We start from the raw sequence: 16,676 nt of genomic DNA on the forward strand, positions 1-16,676 counted from the left end.
CATATCCCTTACTGATTCTTTCCCAGGACACAGGAAGAAAATTGAATGAATTGAACAATATGATTTGTTTATTCTAAGGGTATTTTCATATAAACTGTGACCATTTATGGATATTTTGCCTCCATGCATTTCTCCCAACATAAACTGCTTCTTTATAGTAACCCCTCGCAGCCCTAACCAGTCAAAATACATCTCACTCAGAAGCCTTGGCTGGCAATTATGAGCCAACAAAATGTAAACTCAAGTTAAACAGGGAGAAGTAGAAAATAATATTTTCTTTCAAAAAATAAGCTGAAATTGGATGCCTATGCAAGATAGATGCCTCATGAGTGGACTTTAGATTGATTTTTATTGCTTTTGTTGTCTAGTTTCATAAGATAATAGAAGTTTAAAATAGGTGTTCCTTTCTTTATGTGGCTTGTTATTGCTTTCATGTTTACTTGTACTTGTAAATCTCCTAATTAGAACAGAGTAGAGATTTCAAATAAATTAGTGGATTGAAAGCAAAATAATATAGTAGATCCATATTAGGATAAACCAGACATTAACTCACAAGTGAGAATATTAGGTTTGTGCAAGAGCCTGTAAGTTTCAAGAAGTGGAACCACATGTGTTTATCCTATCAAAATGCCTGGCACATAATCTGTACTCAAATATTAACTAACAATAATGTAGTGATCCACTATGATCTAATAACCTAGTGCATATGTTAACCCTGTCTCCTAATGCCAACATGATATATTATCTTGTATGCTTATTTACCTTAAGTAAGATACCATAATACAATTAGGAATGAGACTTTAAATCAATATCTTGCAAAGAACTACTTGTTCTATTCTGGGATATCTACAAAGTAACAAGTTGTTAAAAAATAACATGGCATTCTGGGAACATCAAGGCTATGGTAGAGTTTCAGAAGGAGTGGGAGGGATGAGACTATAAAAAAGAGGAAAAAAAGATGTCTAAAGCTGAATGTTGAAAGGGACAAGGATGAGTTTTAAATGTTATTAGATCATAAATAGAAAATGATCAAATGATCATTTATAGGAAACAATTTGTGGTCTTTCTTTTAAATAAACATTTAGAGTTGGTAATCTCCTGAGACATTTTATAGAATATATTTTTAAAGGAGATTTTGTGCTAATTATGTAAATATGAGATGGAAAATTAATTTTGCATAATTAAAAGAATCAAATAAGCACTAATGAGACCAACTTTACTTTCCCTGAAAGGACAAAAAGAAGTAACTCTAAATTAGATTGTGTACATGAAATACTACTTATAAGTGGATTGATTTTCTTTTTCCCAAGACCAGTTAAGGCCCGAAAGGAATGGCTGGAAACTTTTATTAATTTGGAAACCAAGGAATAATGTAAAGTTAGAGGAAAAAGTTACTTTGGCAAAAATTCCCAGTGTCAGGAAAGATAGACTGCCCATCTGGAGGAGGAATGGAGCAATTAAACTGATAGTGAATCCAGATTGCAACTGTACAGTAGCTCTAATTCTCCTCATGTTACAAGAAATGAGTTAAATTCTAGGTATAGTTATCTGATACATACAACTTTCTTTATACATACCTTACTAGGTGCCATTCTTTTTAAAAATATATTATTATTGATTTCAGAGAGGAAGGGAGAGATAGAAACATCAATGATAAGAGAGAATAATTGATCACTGCCTTCTTCAGGACGCCTATTGGGGATCAATTTGGCAACCCAGGCACATTCCCTTGACCGGAATCGAACCTGGGACCCTTCAGTCCGCAGGCTGATATTATACCCACTGAGCCAAACTGGCTAGGGTGACTAGGTGCCATTCTTATTGTGGACTAATCATATATTATTAGTTATAAATCTGAAGCAGTGAGTTTAGTATTTATAGTAAATTATATGTGCATAGTAGGTTTGTGCTCCATATTTATATTACCTTTTGAAAGATAAGCATATGTAAAATGTAAATATGTCTTTTATACTTCATAATAATTGACTCTTTATAGACCATCATAGTCAACTACATTGTCAAAGACATGACAGAAATTTCTTAAAGCTCCTACCTATCCCTGAGAATGGTCCAGAGCTCTCCACCTAGGCAAGCTTCCATCAACATATACAAATATTTGCTGTCCTTAAATGTTCTGTATAGTCTGTGAATTGCAAACAAGAAAACAAAGGTTACAAACATTATTGCCTTTCAAAAGCATGTAAATGTTTTGAGTGCCATGATTAGAGTCTTATTCTTGATTTGCCAAGCTTGAAATGTTATTAAAAAGACGAGAGAGACCTGAATTTGCAAATAAGGAAAAGGAGGTAATGCCTCCTGACTAAGACTCACACACTGTCGGGGGCTAGTCTCTCCTCTGAAATGTATTAATCCCAGTCACTATGGACAAAGAGGGCTTCTTGGTATTTCTCTAATTACAATCTGGTTGGTGTTTCAAGCATAAACTCTTGAGCAATATTTAGTGGTTATAAATATGCAGTGTACATAGCTATAAAGTAGGTTATGTTTTACAAATATAACATATGAAATTTGTGTGCTGTTCCCTTAATATATTCATGTTATATTCTGTTTTCAGCAAATGCCACAGGCAAATTAATTAGGAAAGCTTCTGCATTTAAAGAAACTCCCCATTATTTTCTTATTAGTGTGTTGGTTGAGTAGTCATTGCATTTTTAGAAATTTTTTAAAATGCTCAAATACTGAAAGATAAAATAGTTTGATATTTTGTCTTTTGAGCACCAGAAGTCTATGTAGAGTTTTGGAACAACAGAGAGGATAAAAAAGAAATGTTAGACACTCTGATTTTCCCTTTGGGAAAAGCATGTTCTTTTCCCAGAATCTGATTCTCTTGGGGAAAAATAAAAAGATAGTCAACTTCTTTGCAAAATCTTCCTTAAAATCAGATTTAAAATGATTCTGTGTATGAATGAAATGTGTGGTGGTGCATGTAAGTGGCAGGGATTTTGTGGTTGATTTGCACTTGGAGTTGGGACTTCAGTCCCTGGGGCAGGATCCCTACCTCACTATGAAGTCGGAGTGAGCTCCCTGCATGATCTGCTTCTCAGAGCGGATGTGCTCCTGTTGTCTTGTATCCACAATGTGGCGTTTCTTGAGAATCTTCATTGCAAAGGTTTTGGATTCTTCACTTTTCAACTGGACCTTAAAGAAAAGCAGAAGGAAGTCAGAAAATGACTACAGTGTTAATACACAGAGTTCATTCTCAATCCCAAATTAACAGGTGCATGGAGCACCTAAGTGACACCGCAACCATCACCTGAATCACGCAATAAATCCTTGCAGGAGCTGGGTTTAACATCCAGGCTCACAACTATTGTCCAATTTCATTGCACTAGATCAGATGAATTTTAATTTAACTGGATTCCCAAATAATTTTGTGCCCACTTGAATTAGAAGGGAAATATACTTGACTCTCATTTCATTTAATATGTTTGAGTATACTTGATAGTTTTTCTACTTCAATCAAAACAGTAGAAATCTACCTTCTCCAATTTTACTGCAACTGAGTAAATTTTACTGCATATGGGCCTTTATGTTCTGTCTCTTTAGTCCTGTCCACAAACACTTCTCAAGTTGTAAAAGTATCTACTTGTATTTATTCTTTTTTAACCTCCTACTTGGCCCTTTCCTCCAGTTACAAGAAGAAGAAAAGTGTAGCAAGATGTTTTTTTAAGAGATTAAAAAAAATTTTTTTTAAAAACATAAGCTTTATTTTTTCCCCAAGATGGCCTTTTCTCAAGGATTTAGTAATATAAAGGAAAGAAATTCTGGTATCTAGAGATAAGTTAGACCTATTACATATTTTGGAGCAGAGGAAAGGAATGATTTAGAGCTATCATTTTAATAACAATAGAAGACGGTTATTGATTTCAAAACCTTTTGAGAATGTGTTCCACAACAGTATTCCTACCTTCCTGGTAGTGATGGGCTCCTGAAAAGAGGCTGTACTCTGAATGTTAGTAATTCTAATCATATATTAAATATCCTGGCTCTAAAGGAATTTTTCGTAATCTCAAATCTGATTTCTGATGTGTTATGGAATTGTGCACCTGAAACCTGGATCATTTTGTTAACCAGAATCACCCCAATAAATTCAATAAAAAGTATTACAAAATTACATCTAATTAGATGCTTTCCTATTGGGACACATATAGGGAAATTGATTAAAATATATTTCAAGAAATATTGAAAACTATTTTTCTTCTCAGATATGCATGATAGCTTTAGTCCTCTTGGACCTCAATCCTTACTCCTTAGGTGTACTAATTGGGAGACTAAGCTGTGCCTTGATGTCCCCAAGGCCTCCATGCCTCTGTTGCAGCCCCACATGGCTCCCTAGGGCTCTGGAGTCCTCAGGCAGGCTGATGATCTGTGTTTATCGTTTTACATAAAAATTTAACAAGGTGACTTGTAATGAAAACGTGGGATAGTAGAGCTAATCACTTAACAGCAATTTTAAAGTGTTATCATCTAGGACTCTCCCTCAACAGAATCCTCAAGGTAATGCCAAACAGCCCACATTATTCGGAAATAACGAAAGCCTTGAGGAAATTACATGACAATTACATGTGATATTTTCAGCTGAAATATCACAGTCCCCTCTTTAGTTGTGAATTGTTTATGCTTCATCTGCAGGGATAGCAAAGTTCTTAAGAGTCTTCTTCAAATACACATGTACAAATCGAATTAATGTGGCAAGTTCCTTAGAAGAGAACATGAGGGCACTTCAAATAAATGGGCCTCAGTTTGCTGCCAAGCATTACTGAATCTATATGACAGGCTAGAGGGGGAGAATGGATAATTGAAAATGCCTTAAGCCAAGGACACTCTACTCCATCTGTGAAACTCTTTAAAAGGACCATTAGTGTGATACAAATGAATTCAGTTGTAGTTCATAGTAGAGCACAAAATGTGAAAACCTGCTTCTAAAAGAAATCTGGACAGATAGGAACAATGGCATGAAAAATGAGCTGTGTTACTCAAATTAGAGAAGAAACAAAATCATATTCCTCTTTAGAGTCTTAGTTAAATGACTGAATACTCTTGTGCACTTCAAACATCTAGTGTGAAAATATTCTCTTCAGTTATAACACATTTTCACTGCGCACCAGGTGGGAGAAAAGAACTCAGCCTTTAGGGTCACAGGTCTGGACTTAAATCCTGACTTCAATTAAGGTCTTGCTGTCTCTTACGGAGTTATTGTGACTTTAAATTAGAAAGTGCCCCCAAATGTGCATTCATTGATGATCTCTCTTCTCTTTAAAACAAAGCCAGATCAAGTCACTACTCCTTTGCTCAAAACCCTGCAGTGGCTTCCCATGTCACTCATGGCAAAGACAAAACTGTCACAAAGGCCTATAAGGTCCTATACCATCTGGACCCCTGCTACTCATGAGCCTCACTTCTTTGTCAATCATAATGGCCACCTTGCTGTTCCTTGAGTATACCAAGCAAGCTTTTGGGGCAGCTTTTGCCCCAGGCTATTTGCTTGTGCTATTCTTCTGCCTGAATATTCTTCACAGATATCTCCAAGAGTCAGCCCCTCAGTTCCCTGAGTTCTTTGCTCAAATGTTTCCTAATCAGAGAGTCTCTCTTCACACAAGTCTACATAAAAGAGGAACCGCCCACTTCTCCCTTTTTTAATGTTCTCTATAGCTCTCATCACAAGCTGATAAACTCAATTATTTAGTTACTTACTTGTTTAGTATTTTTCTCCTCTCACAAGTGTGAAAGCAACCTGAGATTGATGATTTTTTTTTTTAATTTACTGTGCCTGACAGAGAGTAAATGCTCATGAAATATTTTCTTGACTAAGCGAATCAAAGAAAGCATGAAATAAACCAGGATTATTTATCACTGGCAAAGCCATAACATCATCTAAGCTTCACATTTAATAGGAGAAAAACCAGGGAAGCTATGATGACAAGCATGTAGTATTTGGTATCTTTCTTCTTTCCAAAAGTACCCTAAGTTATGCATAAAGGGGAAGAAAAGATTTAATGCCCCACAGGAAATATACATGACAAAATATCTATATTATTGGCCCTGAATTTTCAATTTTTATAAGATGCTAAGTCTTCCTTGAATGATCAATATGTGATATTCTCAATTATAAATACTACTAGATTTAATACGATCATATCTAGGATAATGTCCACTTGACTGCCGACCAGCTCCTGGGTTAGCTCTTGGGAATATGGCCATCTCTTTAGACTCTTTTTCTAGCCTTCACAACTCTTTAGTCCTCTCTAATTAATAAATTCTATAATTCTAAGTATATTTTAACCAGTGTATTGCTGTTTAAGCTACACCCATATGTTTATTTCACTCTAGCCAGGATATTAGGTTTAAAATTTTACCTACTTTGCTATTTCCTAAATAGTTTTGAACTTTATATTTGGGAAGAATTTAGGGAAATAAGTGAAGTCATCAGGAGGAAGTCAGAGAGAAAGAGGGAAAACCTTCATTAACCATAAACTGCTGGGATCATCCATAAACATTATTTCATTTAGTCCTAACGTCAACTTTTAACGGCAGAAGGAAGGTTTTGTTGTGTTTTTACAAATACTTCATAATAACAACAACAGCTAATGTTTGCAATGCTCTTATTTAGGTGTCATGAGCAGTATAGTATAAGTTTTCTTACTTAATCTTCCTGGCACACCTTTGAATATACAATTATCATCTCATTTTTCAGAGGAGCAAATTAAGGATTACCAGAAAGGATAATATATTGCCCCAGGCCACAAAGCGATGGGGCAGAACTGAATCTTTTTGGCCCAAGCTATTTCCATTACATGCCGCTGCCCATCAGCTGAATAAAGCATAGTGATTGATGCTTTACAAATGAGAGGTTAATGGAATTGGCTAACTCATTGACTCTGTGAGAAAAGCTGAATCATGTATCATTACCTTTAAGCTTCACTCATGCTAGACATGTAGTTTGAGAAACCAGCCAAAACTTCGCTGTTATTTTCCTAGGCACTTACAGAGACCTCAATGTGTTATCAGAGACCTTGGTGCTTGAATCCTGCAAGGAGAAGCCAAGGGTGGTTGGAAGGGAGGGGAGATAGAAGAGAGTGATAACGGATGATCATTGGTGGCAGATGGCTGCTGCCAATGGAAAGTAGGTAGAAGCTACAGAGATCTTTGGGAGTCAGTCTTATTGGTTGCCAATTTAGTAAATATGAATTACAAACAGTTTACAGAAACCCACAGCCTATCTAGTAAGGCTTTCTGTTTCATCTTTGCTTGAGTGCAGGCAGCCCTAGAGTCTAGAACAACTTTTTGCACTCGGCAAAGCCCTCACTAGTTCCTTAGAGCATAGCACTTAGTCAGAATGTCTACTTCCATTTTAAACTAGAATGCCACAGACTCACAGAATCCCAGCACTAACAGAGAAGTCAGAGGACCACTGGTGGGAGCTAACTCAACAAAGTTGGTCTGTTATGCGGAAGCTGATTCTCTGAATAAAGTCCAAGGAACATGTTCATGACAAATCTTCCCCTGATAAACTGACAGCTGCCTCAAGATCACGGAAGAATGTTCAACTCTCAGATGAGCAATGCCAAATTGCTGGAGTGTGCTTCTCTCCACTCTGGTTATAGTTCTTAACCAGATTCACCGAATTAGGCAAAGGGCTCATAATAAAACTTTCACAACCAAGTAAACCAGTAAACTAACTCTCAGATTTTCTACTCATGCATACGCTCTAGACTGTTTTGTCTACATCATTTCCCAATATTCCTCTATTGCCAGACAACTCTGTACAGTCCTATTAGATACTGCCCTTAAACTCCACGTTCAGGGACACTTCACTGGTTCAGTTCTGTAGCAGTAGAGTACAGCAGCAATGCTGAAGCAGGGTATAAAGTAGCCATAAAATTCAAGAGGAAAAAAATGCAAGAAGCTGCTATACATTAAACACATGGATCCACATTGAACTAGATTTACAACTATCCATGTAGAAATTAAAAACATTTAGTGTAAAACAAAGTTTTAGCATAAGAAAATATGAACCAGAAAGGGCTAATCTTTAGAGATAGAAAATAAGTTAGTAGTTGCCTGAAGTGGGGTGGGAATGGAAAGTATTTGCAAATAGGCCCAAAGGTTATTATAGGAGAGAGAAATGTTCTAAAACTGGACTGTGGTGATGGTTGAACAATTTTATGGTATGTAAATTACACCTCAACAAAGCTTTTAAATAATTTAAAAAAGAGAATGCCAGAAAATATGTATACTGATATTTTTCTAGTTCTAGTTTTCATTGATTTTTTAATTTTCACTCTAAAGAATTAACTGTCCAAAAAGCATTTCCTTCTATGCTTATCTTTACCCCTTCAATAAAAGTTTCTCAATTAATCAAGACTATATTTCATTTTTATATTAGTTTCTATGAACTAATATTGTTATTAAAAATTATATTTTCTTATTATTTACTTGCTATTAATTCAAATTTCTAAATAAAAAAGTCCTCCTTTCCTAAAAAGAGTGGGATCATGGGTCGATTTAAGCAAAATGTACATAATTACCACAAAATTCTTTTAAGTTATCTAGTCAAAATAATAGGTATTTACTGAGCAATGCCTTATAGTATTTTAATGATGTACATACTATAATCATATGCAAGTTTATGTAATCTTCTTGATCCTCATATTCCTCACTTATAAAATGGAAATAAAACCACCTTATGTTATATACACAGATAGTGTAAGATCAAATCAGATAGTGTATGTGAAAATAGTTTGGAAATTTAAAAGTGCTACACAGGAGCTCTAGCCAGTTTGGCTCAGTGAATGGAACTTTGGCCAGTGGACTGAAAGGTCTTAGGTTTGATTTTGGTCAAGGGCACATGCACGAGTTGCTGGCTCAATTCCCAGTAGGGGGCATGCAGGAGGCAGCCAATCTATGATTCTCTATCATCATTGATATTTCTCTCTCTCCCTCTCACTTCATCTCTGAAATCAATAAAATAATATATTTTAAAAAGTGCTACACAAGAATTATCATTATTACTATGACATCTAAGATATGGGGGAATGCTAATTAAAAATGATACTTGAAAAATAATATTTATAATGTCTGAATGAAGAAGGTATAGGGAAAAGTCTGTCTGAATTTAAGGAAATTATAATTTCACAGAGAATGAAAAAGGAATGTTATTACTATGACTCAAATAATTCTTCGGATGTGACATCGTCAGGAGGAGCTGACTTACTATACTCATGAAAGAAAGTGAATTTTTTTAAAGTGCACAGAAAGCTTCTTTTCTATAAATTAGCCTTGAATTTTATTCAACATTCCCTAACAACAACAAAAAAAATTGTTAATTATTATATGACTAGAGGCCTGGTGCATGAATTCGTGCACCAGTGGGATCCCTCGGCCTGGCCTGTGGGATCAGGCCAAAACTGGCTCTCTGACATCCCCCAAGGGGCCCTGGATTGCGAGAGGGTTCAGGCCAGGCAAAGGGACCCCACCGGTGCATGATTGGGGCTAGGGAGGGACGAGGGAGGTTAGCCAGCCGGGGAGGGACCATGGGAGGGCTCCAGGGCGTGTCTGGCCCATCTTGCTCAGCCCTGATGGGCCGATCCCAGCAGCAAGCTAACCTACCAGTTGGAGCATCTACCCCCTGGTGGTCAGTGCACATCATAGCAAGCGGTTGAGCGGCCTTAGCATATCATTAGCATATTATGCTTTGATTAGTTGAACGGCTGACTGGTCAACCGGACACATAGCATATTAGGCTTTTATTATATAGGATAATTACTTTTCTCTGGGTACTATACATTTTAGGCAGGCATAACTATAATCTTAGGAAAACTCCTGTTTTCTTTTTTTTTTTAATTCTTTATTGTTTAAAGTATTACATGAGTCTCTTTTTTTTCCCATTGACCTCTCCCTCACCACCCCTCCCCCAAATACAAGCCCTCACCTCCCCCGTTTGTGTCCATTGGTTTTGCTCATATGCATGCATACAAGTCCTTTGGTTGATCTCTTACCCCTGTTTTCAATCAGTTGTTAAAATTTCTCTTCTCACTAGCTGTACAAAATTTTATTCCTCATCTTTCTCTGTTTACTACACAACACCATCACACATTTTCCTTTCCTCTATCTGGCCCACATCTCCTGATCTCATAGCTCAGTGTTCATGCTAAATACTATGTGGTTTATGTCAATGGCAATGGGGGTAATAATATGAGGAACAGAGTACGACTTAGAGATAAATTAAATGTATACATTAGATAAGCTACCCTGAAACATATAGAATGAACTTTTCTATATTTATTTCCAGAAAGCAAAGCCATTTTATTTAAAAGCACATGGCTATTTTCAACATTACTAACAAGGGGACTGTTTTTCCTTCTCATGGAAGGGACCTCTCTTTGAAAGTGTTTATCTAAAGTTTTCAGGGATGTGGACTATATCTTGGCACAAAGTAAACTGCCCTATTCAGGGGAGAAATTACGATGTTTATCTCTGAGAGCAGCACCACCTAAAAATAGCCTGTCTGGTCACCTTACAGGGGATTATTTTATTGCATGGATGGAAGTTTAGAGTTGAATCTGTGTTTATATGCTTTCATCACTTGATCTAATACCCCCAAGTGCCTGATACTTTAAAGTCTAATCTCCTTTAAGAATATAATACAGTTATACTCTGTGAATTGCTATCTAATAATGTTTCTCACTGCTCCCCCACACAACTTCTACTCTAGTCAGGCCACCTGCTTGGGCCTCCTGTGAAAACACGTGGCCTTCTGTGTTGTAAACTTTGCCTGGAATGGCCTTTCCCCATCTGTTTACTTAAATCCTAACCTCTTCTCTAAACCTGGCTTGAGTCCTGCGTCTTCTCAGGGCCTTTTCTATCCCATCAACTCCAAATACTCTCTCTCTCTCTCTCTCTCTCTCTCTCTCTCTTTTAATACTGAGAATCTATCTGCATAATTTAGAATTTACTATAATACTAATGAGTTTCATTTGCTATTTTTCATATATGTTGATTCTATCTTCTTAAGAGAAGACAGACATCCCCTGAGGGCAGGAATCATAGCTGATGTTTCTATATCCCACAAAATATATTTAGGGAATTTATTAATAAATGAAATGTTGCTGAATGTGATGTGCCCATAAATTCACTTGGGTTAAAAAATCATATTTATGTCACAGAAACCAAAAAGGCAACTATGACCAGGTGTTTTATTGCCAGTTACTTAAGCCTTGGGAAGACATGTCTAGTGACTCCTAAATTTACATTGATCTTTCTAGAATAACATGCAGGTTTGGAGGAGGAATTAATTGCTTTACTTAACTGTATGACACTGATTTCAAACACTTTTAATGAAAAAATATTCATTTTAAAAGATAGCTGGTATATAAAATGTGTATAACAGCAAAAGATGTGTAAGAAAGTGACTGTTCTATTTGTCAATCTCGTGTAGCCAAATTTTTAAAACTATCATTGTACAAAGAATATAGTCTACTGTAACAAGATGAATTAAGGCATATCTTACTTTATTAGCATATGTCAAAGTAGGGATTGACTTTACTACCTGTGATTGCAGCTTAGAAACGGTCCCGTGGTTAGATGTTGTAGGAGTCCCGTTATATTGTGACTGCACCTATTCTGCTCAATTACCATTTATTGGATTAGATTTTCATCAGCTATCTAAATAATGCATTTTTTAAAGAAATCAGTACTATTCATCACAGTTAATCATTTTAATTCTTTTGAAGAGTAAACATAAAATGAGGATGGCATATTTAGTAATAAACCCAGGAGAGTACACCTAGAGAAAGGCTGTGTTCAATTGAGACAAACTTTGTGTTTTCAATCACTGTTGAGTCCTTATTCACTTTAGTTACAGAGGACCCAAGGCCTTAGGGCAGCAGGGTTTCCCCCAGGCGCCCACTGCAGCCAAAATCACTGTGGAGAACAAACAGCCAGGCTGCCCAGCAATCCCTGAGCTATTCTATTTCACTGTCGTGTGGCTTGGCAGTAAGAAGCTCTTGAAATGTTTTTGTCTTACATGGGGTTTCCCTTTGGAGTTAAGCTGCCCGCCTTTCATAATCATAAAATAAAACTCTGTTGATTGAGCGAAGGGTTTATCACTTAATTTCTTGCTTAATCATTTCTTAGGTTCCATTTTTTTCCCCCAATTGGTTTACATAGCCCTCCAGGCCTGCTTGCCTGTGATGGACCATTCCCAGGAAGCTGGCAAAAATGCCACGAGAGTCAAGGGGATGCCTGTTAAATAAATGTGGTTGACTGAGTGTGGCAGGCTTCTTGCAACCTGCATATTGCCCCCTCCTGGGCAATCTGACCCTAGGACTGTGGCCCAGAAGGAATGAGAGGTTTCAGAAGGCCGTGGAGAAACTGGATATGATTCAGTAGTTTGCACCCGAAAATGATTTCTCATTGAGAGGTTAAGAGGTGGGGCTTTACAATTTAGGAGAAAAATGGATAAATAAGAGCAGGCTATTTCAGGTACACAAAGGTTCAGTGTGAGGAAAATTGAAAACTGTTTCCCATCTCCACTCATGACAGATCAGAAAGAAAGGAGCTTTAGTGGTTGGGGGAATTTCATCCAAGCTATCACCAAAGGTCATTCTTTCTTATGTTGGAGAAATGCTTATAGTCAGGGCTGGGCCTAGCAATGGGAGAAAAAAAGAGCATAAGTATTCCATTCCCTTCCCTTTCTATGGCAATAGCAGGAAATAATAAAGATAGCTGTCATTAGCATAATTTAATATTAATAATTATTATAACTACATTGGCAAAACATAGCGACCTATGACATGTGAGGTACCATTTGGGAGGGGGGGGCTTTAATTAATATTCTCTTTGCAATCTTGTGAGATACATATCCTATGTAATCCTCCTTTTAGATATGAGGAAACTAAGACTCAGAAGGTTTAAGTAAATGACACAGCTGGCAGGATGTGAATCCAGAAGTCTCCTTCCAGTGCTCTAGCTTTTAACCACCACATTACACTATCAGATTTCTTTTGCTCCACAGACATTTTATAACCAATAGGAACAGCAAAAGATTCAGGGAAGGAAAAGCCTCTGAATGTTTGACAGAAGCAAAGATGAAGAACACAATTATAGTATTTAATTCTAGGTTTATGTCTAATACAGGTTCTTGAATTCTAGAAGATTTTTTTAAACAGAGGTGTACATGTGACAATGAAGTAACATTTACTTCAGTGGTGGCTGTTGGAGGTATGGATCTAAATCATTTTAGAAGCCAGATAATAGAAAAAGCTTTTTGTTAAAAAATCAGCTTGGCTAGCATGGCTCAGTGGTTGAGCATGGACTTATGAACCAGGAGGTCATGGTTCGATTCCTGGTCAGTGCATAAGCCTGGGTTGAGGGCTCAATCCCCAGTAGGGGGCATGGAGGAGGCAGCCGATCAATGATTCTCTCTTATCATTAATGTTTCTATCTCTCTTTCCTTCTCCCTTCCTCTCTGATATATATATGAATTAGTAGTTCTGGGCAATCACAACAGATCTTTCAATGACTGCATGTTCTTAGATCACTTACATGTTTTATTCTTGATTTTTTTCCTGTAAAATGTAGATCATGCCCCATGTTTTCCTCCCAAGATAGTTATCAAGGCAAAATTGTATACTGGGAATGAAAACAATTTGAAGATTATAAAGCAGGGTTCAAATGAAAGGGTTATTTTAGTTAGGAAGTAATACCAATCCTATATAATAAAGAGGTAATATGCAAATTGACCATCACTCCCAACACACAAGATGGCTACCCCCATATAGACACAAGATGGCCACCACAAGATGGCCAGCAGGGGAGGGCAGTTAGGGGTGACCAGGCCAGCAGGGGAGGGCAGTTACGGGCAATCAGGATGGCAGGGGAGCAGTTAAGCATTGATCAGGCTGGCAGGGGAGTGGTTAGGGGGTGATTAGACTGGCAGGCAGAAGTGGTTAGGGGCAATCAGGCAGGCAGGTGAGCGGTTGGGAGCCAGAAGTCCTGGATTGTGAGAGGGTGCAGGCTGGGCTAAGGGACATCCCCCCCCACACAATACATGAATTTTGTGCATCAGGCTTCTAGCTTATTAATAAACATTGTTAATATCAGTTTCTTAATAAATTATACTGCAGTAGTTTCATTTTATAAGAGTGTGTCATAATGTTTTGTTTTGTTTTATGTCTCAACTCTCCCTCTATTATAGAAATGCCACCTTTTTGAAGAAACATTGTTGCCTGGTGGCCTGAGCATGTGCTTCTCAGACTCTGATCATGAGTTTACTTGTTAGTTTACGTAAGTGTCCCTTCCAATAGATGGCGAGTCCATAGAGGTAGTGCTATTTATTATTAAATTTTATAAATCTCAGCAGAGATCTCGGCTCACTGCATAAGCATATAAAAAATGATGGAGAAGGGATTTAATCCAAGAAGATATTAATTATATCTTCCATATCTTTGTTCCTATATTTTGTCCAAGTATGTTGTTCTGGTATAGGAGGTAGTGGATTGCTGGATAAATAGTTTTAATATCTGACATTTAATAAAATCAGCACATAACATTGCCAGATGAAAAAGTTTGAGGCATGCAAGTCTATTTGAAAAGCAAGCTCCTCTCTAACAAGAGCAAAAGTAGAGTAAATGAGGAATGTGACCACAGAGCAACGGGACTGATATTTACTTGTTATTTGTCAAGTCAAGCTTCATATTTTACAGTCACACCTTAGAAATTAAGAGGCTTGCTTAGATGTCTCTACTTTAATTAGAAAATCATATATAAAAGAGAGCTGAATTCTTTTCCTAAATATATTATTATAAATAAAATGTGGCTTTCTGAAAGATAGACTATAAATAGGTAGCACTGAATGAATTAAGTCCATTCTTCAAAATAAAAAAAAAAAACATGGGCAGAAAATATGGGATATGCCAAAAACCAGAAAAAGCAAATGACTTAAAAGGCACTGTGAACAGGACGTGCCTGATATTAAACTAGTTACAATCAGTTATTCTAAACATATTTATGAAATAGACTGAATAGCTTAAGAGCAGAATTCCCATTGGCATAGACGTTTACTTTAAGCTTCTTAACAAATTGAACAAATACTTAAGTTTGTACCAAAATTATGTTCCCATCTCTAGAAATTGGCAATAAACCATGTAACAATACTCCTGCATCTAAATTCATTTAAGTTGACATCAATGATAAAAATTAAGAAATGCTAAGAAGTCTCTGAAGGCTATGTCATTATGCAAAATGAGATGAACGTATCTGGCAGTTAGTAAGTTAGTAAGTGGTAAAGACTGTGAGCATTGGATTCTAGAGTAATAGTAATCAGTAAAAGGCCGATCCACAGTGAAGAAAATCTGGGTATTGTGATTAACCCATGGTGAGTTTTGAGAAATGCAAGATTACATAAGATGACATAACTTCAGAGGTTAAGGACATGTGCCTCTTCCCCTAATGACCCATTATGTATGGATTTTTCATTGTATCTAAAGTTTTGCGCATTGGGCTATAGCTTTAACACACATTAATTCCTGAGGTTATGGCCTTCATTTGTCTATAAACATCTGTGTAAAAGTGAAATATAATACCCTTGAGAAGAAAATTAGACTGAACTACTGCTGACTATCTCTCCTGGGATGGAGATGATGCATAAATATATAGGTACTCGGACACACACAACCACAAAACACACACACATTTTCTTTTTGAATGTCCACATTGAACCTTCCCTAATTATGTCATTAATTGCTTGTGCCGCCTCAGATATTTTTAAGGGAATTTCTGGCAGTTCTACATGATCTGTTTGGCATTTAATTGTCCAGCTTGAAGTGGTCTTGGTGTCTATGAGTAACTTTCAATATTGCAAAAAATTCCTACACCGCATTTCACAAAATATCTCACTGGTAACTTGAAGGTTCACAACCCTCTAGGACTCCACCATATTGCAATGTTATTGGGTTTTGTCAACTAAAACAGCAATTTCATTCTCCATAGTGTTTAAAAAATATTTAAGAAACTATAACAGTCACAAAATTGGTCTCTCGGAAATTCTGTCCTTTATATACTGCTTCATTCAGAGAGGGGTTTAGACATATACAACTATGTCAATAAACACACCAGACACTACCCTCTTCATGGCAAGGGGCTCTTTCCTCCCTCCATCCCGAGTGCAGAGCTATTCATGTGTAACGCTGTTAATAAATCTTCACTAAAGGTTCTTTACCAATACATCTAGGACTACATGAACTGGCCAGATGCAGAAAAGCGAGAGGTTTTTCTGGGCCCTAACTTGATTTTTACTCTAAGAATGCTTAGATCCTCAGAGGCACCCTCAGAAGGCAGAAGTCAAGTCAGATGTAGTATTACTAAAATATCTCATGTTAAGGGAGATGTAATACAAATTTAGTGAAACACAATGTGGCTCAAAAACCCTCGTGTCTAATCTTTAAGTAAATAACATCTTACTGCCTGTCAGAGTCAGAAGTCCCAATTGTAGCTCAACTGGAAAAATATCAAAAATAGCGCTAGGTCGAATACACTTGCAATGGAAGGGGATTTCTCCAGTCCCCTGGTGGCAACAGTAACTGTTTACTTCACTGTACACAGTGGCAGGGAGTTCCTAACATACTGTACTGGCGTCTGATATCAGGGACTCCTCC

At 36.9% G+C, this 16,676-nt stretch overlaps 1 protein-coding gene across 2 annotated transcripts in view; it reads right to left on the bottom strand.

Annotated features, from left to right (window-relative positions):
• Window positions 1-16,676, bottom strand: part of PRKG1 (protein kinase cGMP-dependent 1) — a 1,119,499-nt gene that overhangs the window by 18,989 nt on the left and 1,083,834 nt on the right. For both annotated transcript variants that reach the window (XM_008152952.3, XM_008152951.3), the window contains exons 11-12: window positions 3,020-3,159; window positions 2,054-2,143 (exon numbers count right to left, since the gene is read on the bottom strand). In XM_008152952.3, the coding sequence (XP_008151174.1) occupies window positions 2,054-2,143; window positions 3,020-3,159 (230 nt within the window). The remainder of the gene's footprint in view (window positions 1-2,053; window positions 2,144-3,019; window positions 3,160-16,676) is intronic.

The sequence above is a fragment of the Eptesicus fuscus genome, chromosome 17 (genome assembly GCF_027574615.1).
Source record: "Eptesicus fuscus isolate TK198812 chromosome 17, DD_ASM_mEF_20220401, whole genome shotgun sequence".
Taxonomy (NCBI): domain Eukaryota; kingdom Metazoa; phylum Chordata; class Mammalia; order Chiroptera; family Vespertilionidae; genus Eptesicus; species Eptesicus fuscus.